Below are 24865 nucleotides of genomic sequence, written 5' to 3' on the forward strand. Positions count from 1 at the left end.
GGAGTAGGGGGGTGAAGGGACCCGCCTAGTGGGGGTAGAAACCATAGTATGGGAAGGGTCTGCCACCTCCCCCAGCCCAGGCCCCCCTGAAATAGTCACATCTGCCTGAACCCCCAAACCACCAGGGGAAGAGATAACCGGAGGTGCAGGAGCAGGAGGGGAACCCTGAGCTCCAGAGCCCACAGCAGGGGCCCTAGATCCCAGTTTCCCTTTTGACCTTGCCTGCATCACAGGCGAGACCCTAGGCCTAATCACAGGGGAGGGGGGTACCACATCCTCTGAGCCTGATCCTCCATTGTCTCTTGCAGCTCCTCTCATGCCTGGAACCACCTTCACCACTTCGCTGTAGCACTTAGGCGGCACAGACTTCCTCTTGGCACGCTCCATCACCACAGCAGAAGAAAGCTTGTTTGAAGTCTGGAACCAGGAACAAAAGAGGGCCGGATCCACTGCAGTCAGGACCTATAAAGGTAAGCAGAAACACCGCCCCTCCACATGCAACATTGTAACATCTAGTACCTTCCAGACTTCATCTCAGTTATCCCTTAATTTTGCTACAGGCCCACTAGAGGGCCTTCCACTTCCATAATAATACATAAGTAAAAGGTCTCATTACAATACTACAAAAATACCTGAAAAGAAATCTCGAATAGTTGCAGTTCTCTCCAAATGGGCATTGAGTGGTTGGGGATGATTAATTATATCAGGCTCATGGATTTCACCTGGGGGCTGTGGTGGTGGAAGAAAATTGTTCAACATCCCATGCTCCTGTGCCATGTTATGTTGACAGCAACATGCCACTATGATTTTTATTGCTTTTTCAGGACTGTATTGGAGATCCCCCCCCCCCCCCCCCCCGATCTGGCTTCTATTACTTTCTATGGGACGCGAATATCTTTTCGGCAGTCGAAATCTGGCTGCCGATATTAAGGTATAATGGGACATTGGAAACAGTCGATAAACGATATTGCTTCCGACAGCATATTTATCGGTTTGCGAGTGTACACAAACATGATTACGGCTCAATGGAAGAGAGCTCGATGTTGAGGAGCAGTGGAATAGGGGTTAATACATTTTTTAAGTGGCAGCGATGTCCGGAGCGGCAGATTAGGGGTTAATAATTTTATTATAGTGTTTGCTATATGGGAGGGCCTCGGTTTAGGGGTTAATAGGTAGTTTATGGGTGTTAAGTGAACTTTGTAACACTTTAGTTATGAGTTTTATGGTGCAGCTTTGTAGCATAAAACTCATAACTACTGACTTTATATGGCGGTACAGATCTTGTAATTTTAGGCTGTACCGCTCACTTTTTGGCCTCCCAGGCAAACTCGTAATACGGGCGCTATGGGAGTCCCATTGAAAAAACACTTTTTTAAAAGTGCGGTACTGACGCTGCACGATGGCCAAAAAGGTGTGCGGTACACCTATTCTGACAAGACTTGTAAAAGCGGCGTTAGGGAAAAAGCATCGTTATGGGCCATAACGATGCTTTTTGAGCCATAACGCAAAACTCGTAATCTATCTGATTGTCTATAGTTGCTCTGGTAACAAACAGGAAGCTATTTTTCCTTTCCTTGTTGACCCAAACAAAACAAAGATTTTTCTGTGCAGCATATGTAATTTGATAATACGTGAAAATTGGCTCCGATTTCTTTTAGTATAATCATAAATTGTGACCATAACTTATCATGCCTAGCATTTATGATACTGAAAATGAACTTGTCTTAATGTCATACAATTTATTTTCAAGTCAATAATTCAGGGCTAGGGGCTCCATGTACTAAGCCGTCAATTAATCCGACATTGTAGACGCGGATAAACTCACCGTTACTCGCCGCAGGCAAAATGGTGTCCACTGTCACTATGTACTAAAAATCCACCCAGAAATAGACACGTCTAGCCCGCCGCGATCAGTGGCGGATTATTGATAAATTTGACGCCTCGCTCGCCGCAACTAAGCTAATGTACTTAAATAGCCAATTATTAACACGTGACATGCAACGTGTCAGAAACGTCATAGTAGTCATGGGAAAAGAATTTGGCTACTATAAAAGTGCAACTTTTCTAAACATCTTTATTATTGTTCCAAATTTTTTGAGCAGTGACTACAGTGCCTTATTTTTGTAATATTTATTTACAAATTTTATATGACTTCATCTGTATCTGATACCACTTCAAAATCCAAGAATCCTCACTTTTCACATCAGCAAAACTTAATTCTTGCAACTTTCTCAGGTGCATACTGCATAGTGCCGTCAGAACGATCAAGACATCGAAACTGCATTTTCAAAAGAACAAAAGACCTCTCAATTATCCCCCTGGTAGATTGATGTGCTTCATTGAAACGTACTTGATTTCTGGTCTGTGGGTTGTTATAGGGAGTCAACAGCCATTCTGTACATGAGTACCCTCCATATCCTAATAGGACATAAAAAATATAAATATTACTCTAAAAATAATAATAAAGATTGATAACTAATACGATACAAATTAAAAATATACAACACATTACAGTTTAATTACAGTGGACAAATTTGGCGCAGTTGATGTACATGGAAATTAAAAAAGACAAATTAGACGCCAGTTATGCTTACCTAGAAGCATATCTCCGTCCTCGAACTTCTGGTATAAGCCAATCTGCCTTAAGATGTAAGAATCATGACATGAGCCTGGGTAGTTTGAACGGACACTGATTATCCTCATGTTGGGGTCACAGACCATCGGAACATTCAAGGAATGGAAATGCTTTCTATTCCTATAGATCTCCTCACAAGCTTGAAGTGGTCTTTCTGCAACATGGGTACAGTCTATGGCCCCTAGGACATTGGGCATCCCAGCCATCCTATAGAAATTTGACTTTATAGATTGCCATTCTTCTGGGGTAGATGGCAAACAAACATATCGAGGAAAAATAACCATCATAGCCTCTATGACTTGATAAGGGACGTGAAAAAGCTGATTGACTCATTCTAATAATGACGCTAGAAACCGCCTGAAAGGAGAATGCCATAAAATGCAATGCAGCTAATAGTTTCAATAGTCCCGGAATAGCTCGTGAATGAACAGTCATCGGCTCCAAATAATCTTCAATCTCTCAATACAGATGTAATATGGATTCACGATCAAGCCGAAATCTTTGTATGATCTCTCGGTCAGAAAGGCAGTGCAAACCAACCCATGGAAGGAATACACGGGGGACACAAACTCTTCTTCTTCTAACCAATCGATTAGCGACATTTCCAGTATTCTGTCTCCTAGACCGGATTTGCATCACACGGAGAAGAAACAAATACAGAAGTGTCTCCATAGCTGCTGAAATCAACAATGTAAGTACAATGCTGATATTACTGCCTTTTATATATGTCTAGACTGGCGTCTACATTGACTTTCCTATGGCTTTGTACCTTGCCCGCCACCTAAAAGGTGGCGAGGCAAAAATAACGAGGTGGGAGCGGAAAATATAGCGAGTGGATAAATAGATTTTTTAGTACATTAGTTTATGGCGAGTTGGTGGTCAAATGTGTCTATTTACAGTGAAAAATGGAGAGGTAGCGAGGTTTGGCGGATAAGTATGCTCACAATTTTAAATATGCGGGTTTGAATATAGTTAACGGCTTTGTACATATCAATGTGCGAGTTTTGACGCAAATTTTTTTGCGGGTAGCTCGCTGACTGCTTAGTACATGGAGCCCTAGGACTGGAAAACCCATAACCCTACTTTAGCTATGCTGGTTAGAGCCTTGCCTGAAACAAAAAGCATTTTGAAATTTTTTGTATATTCCAGCTGCTGAGACCAAAGCATATAAACAGTTTTATACATAAGTTTAAAGTATTAAATGGCTGAGAGTCACTAAAGTTTGATGTGAACAAAAAGATGAGTGTTATTCAGTCAAGTAATTTAATTTATAATCTCCTTAGACCCTATTTGGAGCAACCTATTTAATGCTCAGAATCAACTTTTCAATGAAAATGAGCGTTTGCGGATTTCAAATAATGAGTTTTTCATTATTCACATATTATAACAACTCTAGCCTTCCTATAATACAGAATTGGCTATTGAATGCTCACCATTTTACAGGACTTAGTGAATCTCTGACAACCTCTGACAAGCCAAAGTTAATTTAGTTTTAAGTGAATTCCACACACAAAAGAGGAAGGTAAAGGTAGAAGCAAAATGACATGTATACTGGGTTTAAAGGGATAATGAACCCAAATGTTTCTTTCATGAGTCAGACAGAGCATGCAATTTTAAGCAACTTTCTAATTTACTCCTATTATAAAATTTTCTTCGTTTTCTTGGTAGCTTGGTGGCTACATTTATCCACCAATCAGCAAGCGCTACCCAGGTGCTGAACCAAAGATGGACCGGCTTGTAAGCTTACAGTTTTTGCTTTTTCAAATAAAGATACAAAGAGAATGAAGAAAATTTGATAATAGGAGTAAATTAGAAAGTTGCTTAAAATTGCATGCTCTATCTGAATCATGAAAGAAAAAAATGTGGGTTCTGTATCCCTTTAAGAGACTTCTCATTCAGTGTGAATACCTGTGTACAATATTAAAATTTGTATTATCATTTATGACTCAGCAACCCCACTTTATTAGATATGTATTAAAGTTAACTCTTGAATACTTTTGCCTCTCTGTAAACTGTCCACACCTCGTTTGTGCACAAAGACTAATTTCAAATATCTAAATCTCAAATGAGCCATTTATTTACAATATATGCAGCTAAGCACACAGCAAACTGAATAGTGAAGCCAAAATTTTCTAACAAAAGCAGTTAGAGGAGTGGCATTAAAAATAAATAAAATCACATAATAAAGATAATTAAAAATCACATTGAATTTTACTAGTCATATCAAAAGCGCAGAGCCACACACCATACTGTATATAAGCAAGGAAAATGAAGGGGTAGATCCAGTTCAAAAACTGAAATTTGGGAAACAAAATCTAAACTAAAATATTCAAATAGAATATGATGTACCCAATTACTTCTAATCTATTCCCAGCGGTGGTTTGAGAGGAAATGGGGTACTGGGATATTCTAAATACACCCACATTATTTTTGCATCCCCTAACAAAAGGTGCCAACTGCCCTGAATTTGCCAGGATGTCCATTATTTTCATGTAGAGTGTGCTATCTAGAAATAAGGGGTATTTTTAAAAATGCAGGAAAATTTAGAAGAAAATTAGATCATTCACCATAATGACCTTCAATTCATGATATTTATCTTTGTGGTCATGTTTTTACAACCCCCATACCACTATCTTAATTAAAAAATATCTTGTAGTTTATCCTATATAAGTATCTCATTAACAAATAAATTATATGTTTGATGAATTATTACTATGTATTTAATAGCTGTTTAGATAATGAATGGATTAACCACCACAGCTTGTTATACACATGCTGGGCAGTTCTATGAATCCACCAACACTGACAGCTAAAATGAGGCAATGACATTGGTGTTATATATGGATAAACACAGAGGCATAACTAGAAACCACAGGGCCCAGGTGCAAGAATCTAAGAAGCCCCCCCACACACACACACACACACACCGCCCTCCAAAAAAGGTGAATTTAATACTTTTATTTTTTTTACATTTAACACAGAAAAAAAAATGTGAATCAGATTACATGTCTGCAAAAGGAGGTACCCTGTGCCCACAGTCTGTGAGATGGTCTGACCCCCTATCACTGTATATATATATATATATATATATATATATATATATAGTGACACTATTTAACCCCCCAGTACTGTATATAGTAAGTTAGTGACACAGTCTGTAATCTGCCAGTGAGATGGCTGGCCTGACCCTACCAGCCCCAGCACTTTATAAAGTGACCACAGTAGTCTGTGACATGGTCCATCCCCATACTGTATATACTGACACTGTTTACCCCCTGCCCCCCCCCCATGCTGTAGTAACAAGGTCTGTAATTTGCTGATTCCACGAACATACACAATCACACATACATACATAAATACACACACAGTCACATACATACATAAACATACACATATACATGCATAAATACACACACACAATCACATACATACACACACATAAACACCAATGGGTAAAACAGAAACACTAACCCCTGTAGTCATGTCAGACTCACATGAGATCAGTGCAGGCAGTGGTAGGTTAACGTTTTTTATTAAAAAAAAAAAAAAAAACAATTATAAAAAAAAACAATTATAAAATTTTTTTTTATTTTTTTTTAGCTGGGCCCCCACCTACGGCCTCTGCACCCCCTGTAGTTTCGCCCCTGGATAAAAAAACATTAGTTTGTGATAATGTGTGATTGTATCATTGGTTTATTTGGCACTGCTTACCTGTACCTTGCTAAAAAAAAAAGATGCATTAATTACATTTTTGTTGGAAATAGGAAGCACAAATTTATTTCGTAAAATGATGATGGTCCACAGTCCTCCAAAACATAGGGGGTATATTTCCTTCCACTAGGAGGTGGTCAAGAACCCATAGAAGAGCTTTAAAACCCATCCACCTCCCATCTCTCTCTTGTTTTGTTTTTGTCCTTGTACTGTCCTCACTAACTGATAGCTAGACAGCTAGCTAACAAACCAGACAGAAATAGCTTTGTGTTTATTCCAAACTGAATACTTCTGAAAAGTTATTTTGTAAAGCTGCAATACAATAAGAAAATTTGAAATTACAATATGTACTTACACATGGTGTTTGCAATACATACAATAATATATGTTTCTAACACAGAGAGCTTACATTTATACCTTACAGCAAATAGCAATGCAATTCAAATGCACAATGAACTCTTAGCAAACAATAAATAACTTACAGGCATATGTATATTTAGAGGCAAATATGAAGCGCTGATTTCCATGCTTCTTGAAGCTAAGATGGCTGCTGAGAAACTGAAAGTAAAACTTTTTATTAACAAACTTTATTAACACTTCCTGTTTCATTCTTGAGAGGAACCAAGCTGTAATTGCAACATGAAACCACCAGATGTCATCAACATAATAAGCATATAATAGACAGAACAGTCTTCGTAGGAGATGGTTGAGAAAAGAGGTTGTTTCAGCTACTTGATTATAGATTACAAATTGGGAGCTCAAACCTACGTGAACCCAGAGTCCCTGAGGAATATTATTTACAAAGAAGACAGAAAAAAACTCTTCACAGCAGCTGAATGATACAGGGACACAGGAATACCCTATTATGCACAGCATTACCCTAATGGGATTTCAGCCATAACTACCCTCGTAGAGACTCTGGTATTTCCTACTGCAGTCCTCTGCGGTTCTCCATACCTGCACTTGATTGGGCTCTCTACTGGATACTGCTGCAGCTGCATTAACATTGACATGCCTAGTAAGCCAGTGGAGGGGTGCTGCATAAGGAAAGTGCCTTTACACAGCACAGAAAAAATGGTATATAAATAAAGGGTCAAGATATGTTCCTCAAAATGTTTTTATATTTTATTTCTTTTCATTTAAATTAAATGATATATGTTATATATTTATATCTAATATTTATTTATATCTATATTTATTTATATTTAATATTATTTATTATTTTTCTGTTTTTTTTATATTTTTTAATATTTTCCATTTTTTATTATTATATTTTTTAAATGCATTTACATTTTTGCAAACGATTAATATATATATATATATATATATATATATATACATTACTATTATGTTATATTTTAATATCAGCCTCCCATTTGGCATCGTCCCATTCAAAAGGGAAAGTTTGCCCTAACCTAAGATGGACGTTTGATCCTTCTAAACTGGAAATTCCGCAAAGAGCGTGTAACCGGAAGTCACATACCGGAACTGTAAATTACCTCCATGCAGAGTCTTTCCGCAATAGACGGCAGTTTTTTGGCGGCAAGCCTTTTTGAAGTTTAGCAATTTGATTGGATGTCAGTACATATATATTTCTTTAGCATAACACTACTCCTTATGTCTTGATAAAGGCCTTTTTATAGGCTGAAACGCATTGACTGCATATGGAGGCTTGTTTTCTTCCCTATTTATTGTCTTTTTGAATTGGTGAGTTTATTTTCGATTATGCCTCACTACTTAGGGCTCCATGTACGAAGCAGCGAAAGCTGCTCCTGAGCCTTTGCGGGGCAGGTTCGCATATGCGAGCCTGCTTCCCGCAATGTAAGAAGCAGTGGTCATTAGACCGCTGCTTCCTACACCCTACGCCACCTCTTAGGTGGCGAAGCAAAATCACCGAGAGCTCGCTCGCTCTCGGTGATTGACAGCGCCTTCAGTCGCGTGATTGGTCGCGCGACTGAAGGGGCGGGCATTACACACTCCGCTGAGTGTGTAATGGTACATACGGGCAAGCGGATCAATAGATCCGCTGCCCGTGTGTAGCGGAGGCGGGCGGACAGCTTCGCGAGTTAAGAAGCTGTCCGCCCGCCTCTTAGTACATGGAGCCCTTAGACAGTGTTTTGCATTTGTGTTTTTATTGATATTTTTAGGTATATCGATCCCAGGTTTATTCAAGTTTATCCAGATCACCACCAGCACCAGCATCGTCACACCCTTGTCACACCTGCTTTATCCATATTATTGCGGCACTCCAAGGAACTTTTATTTAGAATCTTACCCGGATTTGAAATACTCTACACCATAGACACTATATCATATATATTTTTCATTTTTTTATTTTTTACTTTTCTACACGTGTACATATTTATTGTCCCCAGGAGGGTCAGGGCACTTATTAGGAGATTTATTGGGATATTTATATCCTACTTGTTCTTTGTATTCCCCCACTGTATTTTTTCTGCATATACCAGTCTATGGTCATATTTTGTTTGTGGTCATTATCTTGTTTTTGTTTATGTTTATTTGTATTAAATATCTTGTTTTGTAAGATTTTTTAAGATTTTATAAAGAAAAGGTTTTGGGTATTACTTTCACTGCTATTATTATCACTGTTTATGTTCATATTGTATAATTACTGCATATTATTTACATAAAGGTGCTGCCTTCCAACCAGTGAGATTTGTGAATCCATAGACCCCCACATTTAAAACTGTGGTAAACATGACCACGGTTACCAGACAACCCCTCTATGCCCCAGCATACTGTGAATGCAATAGGGCTATAAAGCCCCCCTTCCTGACCAATCAGCAGTCAGTACGTACCTCCTCCTATTGAATTACTTTCTGCCTATGACGTTGCTCAGCCATCAGCCTATAAAAATCCCGATCTGAGCTGGGCGTCCCACATTTGAAAAAGCAGTTGTTGCGAAACATGTTAGGAGGAGCAGAGACATAGTGGTCTCTCTCCAGACTCTATTCATTTTTTAACTTGCAGTGGCTATCCTCCTGTACCTCCTATACTTATAGGTTACTTACTGTTAATGATAACTTGCATTTGGCTGACAAATGGTGTCACCGTAGTAATAGTCATAGCAATTGGTAGGTGTAATATTCTGGTGCACTGATTCTACACCTCACTACTTCTTTTGGGTTAATATAGATACTTATATTCAGCTAATTTCCCAATGCCATTTTACATGGGTTAACTATTTAAGCATGTTGATTTGTATCTATAAGTACAGACTTACTGTCTCCCTGGACTTAATTTCCTATTATCGTGCTGACTAGCCATCCTGTATTCCTAAGCCAGTCATACAGCCACAATAATCCTCCTTTTTTACTGTTACTACAGGGCTATACAGTCAGTGGTGCGCTCCTGCACTGATCCTCCCAGTACCCAATATTTTGTCACACCTATAGTACTACACCGACAATCATATATTAAGGGGAATAACAATAGAATGAATTGCTTTACATTTAAATCACAGCACAGTCTCCCCTAGATAGCAACCTTTTCAGACTGACTTCTATTACTTCTATTATGCTAGTTAACTCTAGTTAGTATATACAATCCATCTTGTAATTTGGGGTTGCCATCTATATTCACTTGTCCTGTGTATAACCACGGTACTATAACATATCATGTGAGATCAGTATTATTCCACTACATTCATGCATTACATTAAACCTTGGAGTCCTGCCTTATTCTCCTTGACTGACCTGTTTAGCGCTCATGTTATATTAATACTCTTTGAGCAATAACTATTATTTATGTACTTTGGGGGATATAACTATTATTTATGTACTTTGGGGGAATATTATCACCCTGTGGTTACACATATATTTTTGACACCACATTTCTATATTGGGAGAATCGTATCATATGGAGATTAACTGGGTCAGCCAAATATACTAATTAGGAAGTTCCGTTATACATTGGTACATTATATGGATTTGATAATAATATAGCCAATATTGACACAACAGGAGATTTGATATCCTATAATATTTTTTTCCCGTATAAGAACATTACAGGATATTTACATATACTAGTCCCGCCTATTGCACCCTTGGCTAGTCTAGCCTTTGATATTCACAATTCTACTAGTACCGGACCCTTATTTTTGGGTCGACTTTCAGTATATATGAGCTACTTGTGAATATGACTGTGTAGCGACATTATATTGAATATATTACCCTGCCTGACCTAGGGATTAGTAGGCGAATTATCCCTGGTAAGCCCTATCTTGTAACCATAAGCTCTGTTCAACCCAGGGAGCACCCACTTCTCCTACCAGTGACTAGATTTCACATCTATTACTATACAGCAAAAACACGATTTAGAAGTACAGGTTGATATGCCTCTGTGTTTTTATGTTATCCTTTTTTTAAATTTTGTATAATTAATAAAAGTTACGTTTTAAACCTCTACACTCCGGGTGTTCACAATGAATCATTTCCCCACTGATGATATTGTATTTATTCCAGTTGATTGTTGTTGAGTGCTATATATGTACACACTTCCCAGTAGTCCACTGTTTTTTTTGTGACCCCCACACTTTCTATACTTTATTTTGGATTCATCCCTGATAGTGTACTTTAGCCTTAGGCGGTCCTATTTCTCATTTTTTTCTGTCTGCATTTTAGTCGGGATCTTGTTAGGAGATCCATTAATAGTGAGCCTGTATGCTACACCATGCGCAGTATAATAACTGTTATCCCTTTACACAGCACAGACACAGCCCAGAGGCTATTTTCAGGTACTCTTGACATAGGTACAGTATAGCCAGGGGACTTAACCTGCTCCCCTCATGACACAATGGGGCCTAGTTATCAAGCCGTCAACCTCAAATACGCTGGAATTCCGCAGCGTATTTGTGGCGAGGCTGATTCGCCTTAGTTATCAAAGGCTAGAGACCGGCAAAAGTAGAATTTTGTGACGTAAACTTCGATCCGCCGGACTCAGTCCAACACAGATCGATTATTACGTCACTACAGATGTTCCGCACACAAGTTCGGCACAATCTGACTACTTTTGCTAGTTATCAAAAAACTAGCAGGTACGCTCGGCACTTTTCCGGCCCATCGTACCTGGTTTTCAAACCGCCACCCTGGAGGCGGCGGATCCCATAGGAAACAATGGGAGTCTGACCATAGTGAAAGTACAATTTCGCTGCTGCCAGACATCCCATTGATTCCTATGGGAGATGTCTGCACCTAACACCCTAACATGTACCCCGAGTCTAAACACCACTAATCTGCCCCCCCTACACCGCCGCAACTCAATAAAGTTATTACCCCCTAAACCGCCGCTCACGGAGCCCACCGCAAGCTACTCTATACATATTAACCCCTAAACCGCCGCTCCCGGAGCCCACCGCCACCTACATTATATCTAGTAACCCCATACTGCCCACCCTATACCGCCGCCCTCTATAATAAAGTTATTAACCCCTATCCTGCTGATCCCGCACCACGCCGCAACTAAATAAATAGTTTAACCCCTAAACCGCTGCTCCCTGACCCCGCCGCAACCTATATTACATTTATTAACCCCTATCCTGCCCCCCCTACACCGTCGCCACCTATAATAAATTTATTAACCCCTATCCTGCCCCCCACTACACCGCCGCCACTGTAATAAATTTATTAACCCCTAAACCTAAGTCTAACACTAACCCTAACACCCCCCTAACTTAAATATTAATTAAATAAATCTAAATAATATTTCTATTATGAACTAAATTAATCCTATTTAAAACTAAATACTTACTTTTAAAATAAACCCTAATATAGCTACAATATAAATAATAATTATATTGTAGCTATCTTAGGATTTATTTTTATTTTACAGGCATCTTTCAATTTATTTTAACTAGGTACAATAGCTATTAAATAGTTATTAACTATTTAATAGCTACCTAGCTAAAATAAAGAGAAATTTACCTGTAAAATAAAAACTAACCTATGTTACAATTACACCTAACACTACACTATACTTAAATAAATTATTCCTATTTAAAACTAAATACTTACCTGTAAAATAAACCCTAAGATAGCTACAATGTAAATAATAATTATATTCTAGCTATTTTAGGATTTATATTTATTTTACAGGTAACTTTGTATTTATTTTAGCTAGTTAGAATAGTTATTAAATAGTTGTTAACTATTTAATAACTACCTAGCTAAAAGAAATACAAAATTACCTGTAAAATAAATCCTAACCTAAGTTACAATTAAACCTAACACTACACTATCATTAAATAAATTAAATAAATTAACTACAAATAACTACAATTAAATACAATTACATAAACTAACTAAAGTACAAAAAAAAAAAGCTAAGTTACAAAAAAATAAAAAAATAGGTTACAAACATTTAAAAAATATTACAACAATTTTAAGCTAATTAACCTAATCTAAGCCCCCTAATAAAATAACAAACCCCCCAAAATAAAAAAAATGCCCTACCCTTTTCTAAATTAAAAAAGTTCAAAGCTCTTTTACCTTACCAGCCCTTAAAAGGGCCTTTTGTGGGGCATGCCCCAAAGAATTCAGCTCTTTTGCCTGTAAAAGAAAAATACAACCCCCCAACATTAAAACCCACCACCCACATACCCCTAATCTAACCAAACCCCCCTTAAAATAACCTAATACTAATCCCCTGAAGATCATCCTACCTTGAGTCGTCTTCACTCAGCCGAGCAGCGATGGAACCGAAGAGGAGATCCGAAGCGGCAGAAGTTATCCTCCAAGGGGGGCTGAAGAAATCTTCCATCCGATGAAGTGATCCTCCAGTTGTCGCTGAAGAAGTCTTCCATCCGAGCGATGTCATCTTCCAAGAGGCGCTGAAGAAGTCTTCTATCCGGGCGATGTCATCTTCCAAGCGGGGTCTTCAATCTTCAATCTTCATCCCGCCGACGCGGAACATCCTTCTTTACCGACGGACTACCGACGAATGAAGGCTCCTTTAAGGGACGTCATCCAAGATGGCGTCCCTTCAATTCCGATTGGCTGATAGGATTCTATCAGCCAATCGGAATTAAGGTAGGAAAAATCTGATTGGCTGATTGAATCAGCCAATCAGATTCAAGTTCAATCCGATTGGCTGATCCAATCAGCCAATCAGATTGAGCTCGCATTCTATTGGCTGATCGGAACAGCCAATAGAATGCAAGCTCAATCTGATTGGCTGATTGGATCAGCCAATCGGATTGAACTTGAATCTGATTGGCTGATTCAATCAGCCAATCAGATTTTTCCTACCTTAATTCCGATTGGCTGATAGAATCTTATCAGCCAATCGGAATTGAAGGGACGCCATCTTGGATGATGTCCCTTAAAGGAGCCTTCATTCGTCGGTAGTCCGTCGGTAAAGAAGGATGTTCCGCGTCGGCGGGATGAAGATTGAAGATTGAAGGCCCCGCTTGGAAGATGACATTGCCCGGATAGAAGACTTCTTCAGCGCCTCTTGGAAGATGACATCGCCCAGATGGAAGACTTCTTCAGCGCCGCCTGGAGGATCACTTCATCGGATGGAAGATTTCTTCAGCGCCCCTTGGAGAATAACTTCTGCCGCTTCGGTTCTCCTCTTCGGTTCCATCGCTGCTCGGCTGAGTGAAGACGACTCAAGGTAGGATGATCTTCAGGGGGGGTAGTGTTAGGTTATTTTAAGGGGGGTTTGGGTTAGATTAGGGGTATGTGGGTGGTGGGTTTTAATGTTGGGGGGGGTTGTATTTTTCTTTTACAGACAAAAGAGCTGAATAATTTGGGGCATGCCCCACAAAAGGCCCTTTTAAGGGCTGGTAAGGTAAAAGAGCTTTGAACTTTTTTAATTTAGAATAGGGTAGGGCATTTTTTTATTTTGGGGGGTTTGTTATTTTATTAGGGGGCTTAGATTAGGTGTAAGTAGCTTAAAATTGTTGTAATATTTTTTAAATGTTTGTAACTTATTTTTTTTATTTTTTGTAACTTAGCTTTTTTTTTTGTACTTTAGTTAGTTTATGTAATTGTATTTAATTGTAGTTATTTGTAGTTAATTTATTTAATTAATTTAATTATAGTGTAGTGTTAGGTTTAATTGTAACTTAGGTTAGGATTTATTTTACAGGTAATTTTGTATTTCTTTTAGCTAGGTAGTTATTAAATAGTTAACAACTATTTAATAACTATTCTAACTAGCTAAAATAAATACAAAGTTACCTGTAAAATAAATATAAATCCAAAGATAGCTACAATGTAATTATTAATTACATTGTAGCTATCTTAGGGTTTATTTTACAGGTAAGTATTTAGTTTTAAATAGGAATAATTTATTTAAGTAAAGTGTAGTGTTAGGTGTAATTGTAACTTAGGTTAGTTTTTATTTTACAGGTTAATTTCTCTTTATTTTAGCTAGGTAAGCTATTAAATAGTTAATAACTATTTAATAGCTATTGTACCTAGTTAAAATAAATTGAAATTTGTCTGTAAAATAAAAATAAATCCTAAGATAGCTACAATATAATTATTATTTATATTGTAGCTATATTAGGGTTTATTTTAAAGGTAAGTATTTAGTTTTAAATAGGATTAATTTAGTTCATAATATAAATATTATTTAGATTTATTTAATTAATATTTAAGTTAGGGGGTGTTAGGGTTAGTGTTAGACTTAGGTTTAGGGTTTAATAATTTTATTACAGTGGTGGCGGTGTAGTGGGGGGCAGGATAGGGGTTAATAAATTTCTTATAGGTGGCGACGGTGTAGGGGGGGCAGGATAGGGGTTAATAAATTTATTATAGGTTGCGACGGTGTAGGGGGGGCAGGATAGGGGTTAATAAATGTAATATAGGTTGCGGCGGGGTCAGGGAGCAGCGGTTTAGGGGTTAAACTATTTATTTAGTTGTGGCAAGGTGCGGGATCAGCAGGATAGGGGTTAATAACTTTATTATAGAGGGCGACGGTATAGGGGGGGCAGGATAGGGGTTACTAGGTATAATGTAGGTGGCAGCGGTGTCCGGGTGCGGCGGTTTAGGGGTTAATACATTTATAAGAGTTGCGACGAGGTCTAGGAGCGGCGGTTTAGGGGTTAATACATTCATAAGAGTTGCGGCGGGGTCTAGGAGTGGCGGTTTAGGGGTTAGTCACTTTATTTAGTTGCGGGAGGCTCCCGGGGTGCGGGTATAGGGAGCAGAACAGTGTAGTTTAGTGTGGGTGCTTAGTGACAGGCTAGCAAGAAAGCTGTAAAAATGCTGAAGAACAGCGAGATCGGATGAGTGATAACTATCACAGTCCGCTGCTCATCGCCCTGTACTTGGTGCACGGCTTTTGACAGCTTTTTTGATAACTTAGGCAAATTTTTGCAGGTCCGCTGCGGCGATGTGAGGCGAGCTTAGGCGGGCATATTGGGCCGGCGAAGGCAGGAAAAGTAGACACGTTGATAACTACCCCCCACTGTTTTCTTCACATTATAACCCTAACAATTCTACTAGTGTTAGGGACATTATTAGGGAATCATCTGGCCCTTTTAAGCCTCTGGCAGCTGTAGGGTTTTTTATATGAGCATTTTTAAGAATAAACGGCTAGATTACAAGTTTTGCGTTATGAGCGGCTCGGTGCTAACTTGCAAGTTATTTCCACCGCTCACCTCCCTATAGTGATGCTATTACAGGTTTGCATAAACCCGGCGTTAGCAGGCAATATTGCAGCGTTGAGCAATATTGAGCTCCATACCGCACACAAATACCAGCGCTGCTTTGAGCTGGTTTTACGTGCTCGTGAACGATTTCCCCATAGACATCAATGGGGAGAGCTGGCAAAAAAAAAGCCTAACCCCTGCAATAAAGGAGCGTAAAGCTCCATAACACAGCCCCATTGATTCCTATGGGGAAACAAAAGTTATGTTTACACCTAACACCCTAACATGAACCGCAGGGCAATGGGGAGCTTAGGTTTTTTAGATGGGATTTTATTTGGGGGGTTGGTTGTGTGGGTGGTGAGTTTTACTGTTGGGGGGGTTGTATGTATTTTTTTACAGGTAAAAGAGCTGATTTCTTTGGGGCAATGCCCCGCAAAAGGCCCCTTAAAAGGCCATTGGTAGTTTATTGTAGGCTAGGGTTTTTTTTTTATTTTGGGTTGGCTTTTTTATTTTGATAGGGCTATTAGATTAGGTGTAATTAGTTTAAATATTTGATAATTTCTTTTTTATTTTGTGTAATTTAGTGTTTGTTTGTTTTTGTAATTTAGTTAATTGTATTTAATTAATGTAATTTATTTAATTTTAGTGTAAGGTTAGGTGTTAATGTAAGACAGGTTAGGTTTTATTTTACAGGTAAATTTGTATTTATTTTAGATAGGCAGTTAGTAAATAGTTAATAACTATTTACTAACTAGTCTACCTAGTTAAAATAAATACAAACTTGGCTGTGAAATAAAAATAAAACCTAAGATAGATACAATATAACTATTAGTTATATTATAGCTAGCTTAGGTTTATTTTATAGGTAAGTATTTAGTTTTAAATAGGTATTATTTAGTTAATGATAGTAATTTTTATTTAGATTTATTTTACTTATATTAAAGTTAGGGGGTGTTAGGGTTAGGGTTAGACTTAGGGTTAGATTTAGGGGTGAATAACTTTAGTATAGTGGCAGCGATTTTGGGGGCAGCAGATTAGGGGTTAATAACAGTAATGTAGGTAGCGGCGATGTTAGGGACAGCAGATTAGGGATTAATAATATTTAACTTGTGTTTACAATGCGGGAGTGCAGCGGTTTAGGGGTTAATATGTTTATTCTAGTGGCAGCAATGTCGGGAGCAGCAGATTAAGGGTTAATAATTTTATTTTAGTGTTTGCGATGCGGGAGTGCCTCGGTTTAGGGGGTTAATAGGTAGTTTATGGGTGTTAGTGTACTTTTTAAAACTAGTTATGAGTTTTCTGCAACAACTCTGTAACATAAAAGCCATAACTACTGACTTTCAGTTTACGGTATGGATCTTGACGGTATAGGCTGTACCGCTCACTTTTTGGCCGGACAGGCAAACTTTTAATACCGGCGCTATGGAAGTCCCATTGAAAAAGGACTTTTTAAAAGCTGCGGTAGTTACGTTGCGTTACGGCCAAAAAAGTGTGCTGTACACCTATACCTGCAAAACTCGTAATACCAGCGATAGTGAAAAAGAGCCATAACGCTGCTTTTTCACTCATACTGCAAAACTCGTAATCTAGCCGAGTGTGTTTAGCCCTTTAAGAGAACATGTTATAGCTTAGTGCATGATGCAGTTCAATAGTGCAGGTTCCGATTAGGTTGGGGAACACAGGATTTATATACCTATTATGCTTGGTGCATTATATTTTATTCAGTGGTTAAGTCGAGTGGGAACGCATGGGAATGGAGTTCCTGCACTATTTTACCAGGAGGAACTAAGTTCCCTTTGGACAGAGAACAGAAACCCTTCAGTAAACACTTCTGCTGCTGGTGGGAGGAGCTGGAGCACAGTCTGGTAAGAGGAATAGTGTCAGGGTGCCAGGAATCAGACTGAGACGAGAAGTGCAAAAATAATCACACCTTTATTAATAGCAAAAAATAATAAAAAGTCCACAAGTCAAATAACAAGCCAGGAGTCAAAACCAGAGCTGGTAGTCAGACAAGCCGAGTCAGGAGCCAAAGCGAATAGTCAGACGAGCCGGAATCAGGAACAAGGAAAACAGCAGAGTCAGGAACAAGCCAGGGATCAGGAACCAGGAAGGACCTCAGTCAGCCAGGTAATACACAGGAACTCTCACAAACAGGTCTGAGACAACGCAAAGGCAAAGCATACTGAACAGAGGCCCTTTAAATAATAAGTGATGGCATCACAATTCTGAGACTGCATCCTGTCTCACATTGCTGATGCACACCAGTCTGGCCATAAAAGGAAGTGCAGGTAATGAGCAGCATCCCCCACAATGCACCATAGTCAGGAAGAGAGGTGAGTAAAATGGCTGCCAGCAGCACATGGCAAACACAACAGGGAAAAAACCCTGACAGTACCCTCCCCTCAACGACCCCTTCCCTGCGGGAGGATAAAAGGCTTATTGGGGAAACGGGCATGGAAGGCACGGAGGAGGGCAGGAGCATGAACATCAGAGGAGGGAACCCAAGAACGCTCCTCTGAACCGTAGCCCCTCCAGTGAACCAAATACTGTACACGGCCCCTGGACATACGAGAGTCAACAATGCTGCTGACCTCATACTCCTCATGGTTGTCAACAAAGATAGGATGGGGACGAGGCAACACAGTGGTAAACCGATTACACCAATGGTTTCAAGAGGGAGACATGAAAAACAATGGAGATGCAAATAGCAGGAGGAAGGTCAAGAGCGTAGGCCACAGGATTAAACCGTCGGAGTATTCAAAAAGGACCAACATAACGGGGAGTCAATTTATTGGAAGGCACACAAAGGTTCAAGTTGCGGGAGGACAGCCAAACTCTCTCACCAACCTGGTAGGAAGGTGCGGACAGACGCCTACTACGATCAGCCTGGAACTTTTGGCGCTGCATAGAACGATGAAGGCAATCCTGAATCTGCACCCATGTGGAACGGAGTTGCCGGAGATGCTCCTCCAAAGCCGGAATACCCTGAGACATGAATGAATCGGCCAACGAGGATGGTTGAAACCCATAATTCGCCATGAATAGGGACAACTTGGAGGAAGCATTAATAGCACTATTAAGAGCAAACTCTGCCCAAGGTAACAGTTCAGACCAATTATTGTGGTGATCTGAGACATAGCAATGGAGGAACTGTTCTAGAGCTTGATTAGACTGTTCCACAGCCCCATTGGATTGAGGGTGATATGCCGAGGAGAAGGAAAGCTGGATCCCCATTTGAGCACAAAAGGAACGCAAAAATCTGGAGACAAACTGGCTACCCCGGTCCGACACTATCTCCTTGGGTAACCTAGGTAAACGGAAGACCTCCCGGGCAAAAATTTAAGCAAGTTCCTGAGCGGTAGGCAGCTTCATCAAGGGAATGCAATGTGACATTTTAGAAAAACGGTCAACCACCATAAGGATAACAGTATTGCCATTGGAAACAGGGAGCTCGACAATGTCCGTGGAAAGATGTGTCCAAGGACGCTCACCATTAGCAATAGGTTGAAGAAGACGTCGAGGAGTCTTATTCTGTACACAAACTGAGCAGGAGGCAACATACGCAGCAACATCAGAACGAAGACCTGGCCACCAGAATTGTCGAGTGACAGACCAAATCATTTGGTTCTTGCCTGGGTGACCTGCAGCTTTACGATAGTGGTAAGTGTGCAAAAGTTTAGATCGAAGATTCTCAGGAAAAAAACACTTGCCACTAGGTTTCTCAGGAGGTGCATTGGTTTGTGCACCCAGGATCTCCTCCCCCAAGGGAGAATTAAAATTAGTACGTATAGTAGCCAAAATATGGTCAGGAGGTATAACAGGAGTAGGTACAGACTCCTCCTTGGACAGAAGCGAAAATTGTCGAGAGAGGGCATCAGCCCTAACATTCTTACTACCAGGCAGGTAGGAGACCACATAATTAAAGCGAGACAAAAATAGCGCCCATCTGGCCTGTCAGGGCGACAAACATTTTGCTTCAGATAGATAAGTTAAATTCTTGTGGTCAGTAAGAATGAGCACTGGCACGCTAGTACCCTCGAGAAGATGCCTCCATTCCTTGAGTGCCAAAATTATGGCCAGTAATTCCCTGTCGCCAATTTCATAATTGCACTCCGCTGGAGACAATTTCTTATAGAAGAAACCACACGGATGCAAGGAACCATCAGGCATAGGACGTTGAGACAAGAGGGCACCCACTCCAGTCTCAGACGTATCGACCTCAAGAACAAAAGGCAGGACAGGGTTAGGATGAGCCAGAACTGGAGAGGCAGCAAAGGCAGTCTTAAGACTATCAAAGGCTTTAATGGCAGTAGGTGACCAATGGAGTGGATCATTCACTTTACGGGTCATGTCTGTGATAGGTTTGACCAAGGAAGAAAAGTTTTTAATAAACGTTCTATAGTAATTGGCGAACCCCAAAAAATGTTGAATAGACCAAAGACCAACTGGGCGAGGCCACTGCAGAACTGCAGATAACTTGTCAGGATCCATGGAGAACCCTGCAACTGAGATAACGTAACCTAGGAAGGTTACTTGAGTCTGATGGAACTCACATTTCTCGAGTTTACAAAACAGACAGTTCTCACGTAGTCTCTGAAGAACCCGTGTAACATCAGAACGATGAGCCTCAAGTGTGGGTGAGTGTATGAGGATGTCGTCTAAGTACACCACAACACACTGTTGCAATATATCTCTTAGGACATCATTAATAAATTCCTGGAAAACACCAGGAGCATTACATAGGCCAAAGGGCATTACAAGATACTCATAATGCCCACTCCTGGTGTTAAATGCTGTTTTCCATTCGTGGCCCTCCTTAATCCTAACGAGATTGTCCTCTCAAATCAAGTTTAGTAAAGACCGTAGCTCCCTTGAGGCGGTCAAAGAGTTCCGCAATGAGCGGAATAGGGTAAGCATTCTTAATGGTAAGACGATTAAGACCCCTATAATCGATACATGGTCTTAACTCGCCACCCTTTTTCTTCACAAAGAAGAAGCCAGCCCCTGCAGGAGAGCAGGATTTGTGGATGATCCCCCGCGACAGAGCATCAGCAACATACTCCTCCATAGCACAATTCTCTGCAACAGACAGAGGGTATACCCGGCCCCGAGGAGGAATGGCTCCGGGTTGCAGGTCTATGGCACAATCGTAAGACCGGTGAGGAGGCAACGTACCAGCATGCACCTTGTCAAACACGTCTAGGAACTCTCGGTACTCCTCTGGCAATTGATATACTCAAGAAGTGCACAAGACTTTAACTGGTTTCCAAAGACAAGTGGAAATACATTGCGGGGACCACGACAAAATTTCGGACCTGCGCCAGTCTAGACTGGGATTGTGCTTTTGGAGCCAGGGATAACTCAGAACAACCGGAAAATGCGGAGAGTTTATCACCTGGAACTGGATGGTTTCAAAATGGAGAGCCCCAACAGCCATGGACAATGGAGCAGTTTCGTGAGTAATGAGTGCGGGCTGAAGGTACCTGCCATCAATGGCTTCAATAGAAAGCAGAACAGACCGAGGCAAAACAGGAATGGAGTGCTTTGATACAAAAGCACTGTCAATGAAATAGCCTGCAGCACCGGAGTCAACAAGAGCTTGAGTGACTATGGAGGAGTCCACCTAGGAAAGGACAACGGTGGCCAAAGGTTTCTCCTTATGTGGTTCCTGGGATGAGGATAAACCACCCAAGGTCTGCCCCAGACAGAACCTTAGGTGTGAGCGTTTCCCGGCCGTGTAGGACAAGACTTCAAAAGGTGGCCCTGTAACCCACAATAGAGGCAGAGCCCCTCCCTCCTCCTAAAGGCCCTCTCTGCCGCGGAGAGACGCGTGAATCCCAACTGCATTGGCTCAGCAGTACCTGGTGACTTGGGACCAGGGGGCATGGGTGGGAACGAACACGTAGGAGACAACGGAACAGGAGGCTTCCACAAGCGCTCCTTGAAAGAGGGCCTCTCTCTGAGTCTGATGTCAATTAGGATAAAAAAAGACACCAATGCCTCGGGATCCTCTGGTAAATCTCTGGCAGCAACTTCGTCTTTAATCACATCAGAGAGCCCATGAAAGAAGGCGGCAACAAGGGCTTCATTGTTCCAACCTACCTCTGCGACAAGTGTACGGAACTCAATAGCATACTGAGCAACAGATCTTGTACTTTGCTAAATGGACATGAGTCATTTAGCAGCAGAGGAGGAGCAAGCCGGAACATCAAATACCCTTTCAAAAGGAGGCCACAATTTCAGGGTAATTTGAAATCACAGGTTTATTAGTCTCCCACAAGGGATTAGCCCAGGCAAGAGCTGTGTCAGAGAGTAACGAGATGAGTAATCCCACCTTAGCTCTGTCAGAGGGAAACGCCTGAGGTAACATCTCAAAGTAAATGCCCACCTGGTTCAAAAACCCTCTGCACTGAATAGGATCGCCTCCATATCGCTGAGGTAGAGGTGCAGAACCGGACATGCTCCTGGTAGGCATAGGTGCAGCAGCGGAAACAGGAGCAGTCATAACTTGCGGGACACTTTGGTCCAAATGTGCAGTGCGAGTCATCAGGGTTTGGAGGGCTAATGCAAATTGATCCAAGCGGTGATCCTGTACATCCATCCTGGAAATGATGGCAGGTAAAGGTGGATAATTAGCAGCATCAGGATTCATGGCCTTTGCATAATGTCAGGGTGCCAGGAATCAGACAGAGACGAGAAGTGCAAAAATAATCACACCTTTATTAATAGAAAAAAATAATAAAAAGTCCACAAGTCACATAACAAGCCAGGAGTCAAAACCAGAGCTGGTAGTCAGACGAGCCGAGTCAGGAGCCAAAGCGAATAGTCAGATGAGCCGGAATCAGGAACAAGGAAAACAGCAGAGTCAGGAACAAGCCAGGGATCAGGAACCAGGAAGGACGTCAGGCAGCCAGGTAATACACAGGAACTCTCACAAACAGGTCTGAGACGACGCAAAGCCAAAGCATACTGAACAGAGGCCCTTTAAATAATAAGTGATGACATAACAATTCTGAGACTGCATCCTGTCTCACATGGATGATGCACACCAGTCTGGCCATAAAAGGAAGTGCAGGTAATGAGCAGCATCCCCCACAATGCACCATAGTTAGGAAGAGAGGTGAGTAAAATGGCTGCCAGCACGGCTCATCCAGCCGATGCAGATTCTACAGGACCTGACGACTCACACTATGTCCCCAGAACCGCTTGGGACTTGAATAATACTATGGGGCCTTTGTGCCCATTGCCCATTCCACATAGCATGTGGAGAGACATGGAAGTGTGCCCCATGAAGACTGTACCTTCGGCTGATGAGCTGGCTGACAATCCGACCCGACATGAGGAGGCGGACATAATTTCCCCACTGCATATATATGGGACTAGGGACACAGATCTCTGCACAGCCCCTGCAACTGCCCAAACATCTCCCAAGATCAAAGATCAGAGATACTTTTTGTCTCTAACAGAGTTGTCAGCTAAAGAGTCCCTACGGGAAGCCTATCTGCCTATTACCGCAACAGAAGAGAACTACACAGGGCCACCATCAAGCCCGGAGTTAGTGATCCCCAGAGTATTACTGCAAAGGCCAAAAAAGTTAGCGAGGACAGGCTTCTTTCCGGATGAATGGATATTGCAAGCTGCTCTATTGCCTCTGCGGTCTCCAGCGCACGCTCTTAAAGTCGGAGTTGGCTAAGAGATTCACCTTTACATTAAGTTCCTTATGTTCTCACAGTGACTTATATATCCTTATAGTAACATTCTCCCCTGCATATGCGATAGTAGATTCTAGCATTTGACACAACCTACAAACTGAGTGGCTTATATATCAAGTTTGGTCTGTACTATGTATACCTGTGCATTGCTTTAAAGACCCCATATGTTAAAACTGATGTTGAGTTCTAATATCACTACCTACAGGTTACCAGGTTAATTATGCTTGTTTATATAGTCGGCTAAAACAGATCATATTGGTTTGTATGTACAAATGTTTTTTGCACTGTTCAATATTCCCCTGTTTGAGGATCCATCCTCCCACATCTATGATATGTTTCTCTCTACATCCTATCTCTACCAGCAAGCGGATGGTGGGCTGGCAGTTATACCACTTGCATATAACATATATTTAAGCCTTTGCATTGCCCTGGTTTTAACTGCGACATTCTAAGCTTTTGAACTATACACTGCTCCACTTTCCTGTGACTGAGGAGTGCACCTTTCCCTACTACTATACCGGTCTTCTAGACCGTTATTTATGTACTTTCAATGCTAACTAGGGGTAATATAAAAGTGTTTCTGTTTCTCTGCTATCATAAGCCTAATATGTGTAGATATGCTATTAGATAATAGATGGTATACCAGTCACAGACAGTTACTTTATCTCATCTCTACCTCTTATGCACGCAAGCTGATTTGTTGCTAACGTTTGACTCACGCATGTTAACCTGGTTTTATTTAATAGAGTACCTAAAGGTTTTATAGATATATAATAATTATGTGTTTTGCATCTCACCCTGTTACAGTTATGCGATTGTTTAAGAGATTATATTACTCAGCTTGTGCTCGATTGCATGTTGGATTTATATATCTAATACTGCTGGGCATAGGGCCCATGCCCTTTATTAGATCTATTATCTTTTTGTCCACCCATGTAATCACGATGTAGCCTATCAGAGATTGTCTTACTTATAAGTCTCTTTTATGAGAATCCTACATATGGGCTATGGTGTCTGAACTAATACTAATCCCTGTGGTGAACTAATACTGAGATAGCCAAATACATAGGAGCTAACATTATATCTAAAAACTCCTACTATAATTGGCTTCCACCATTTTATCATGAAGTGAATACTTATGTTATATTACAGACCAGTCTAACATGTTTCAAATGTCTGTGTATCTTC

At 40.6% G+C, this 24865-nt stretch overlaps 1 protein-coding gene across 1 annotated transcript in view; it reads right to left on the reverse strand.

Moving 5' to 3' along the window:
- LOC128648806 (phosphatidylethanolamine-binding protein 1) overlaps positions 1-6887 on the reverse strand; it is a 92314-nt gene extending 85427 nt beyond the window's left edge. Inside the window, exon 1 of the mRNA XM_053701680.1 lies at positions 6829-6887. Coding sequence (XP_053557655.1) covers positions 6829-6873 — 45 coding nt within the window. The 5' untranslated portion in view covers positions 6874-6887. The remainder of the gene's footprint in view (positions 1-6828) is intronic.
- Positions 6888-24865: the final 17978 nt, after the last annotated feature.

The sequence above is a fragment of the Bombina bombina genome, chromosome 2 (assembly GCF_027579735.1).
Source record: "Bombina bombina isolate aBomBom1 chromosome 2, aBomBom1.pri, whole genome shotgun sequence".
Lineage (NCBI taxonomy): Eukaryota > Metazoa > Chordata > Amphibia > Anura > Bombinatoridae > Bombina > Bombina bombina.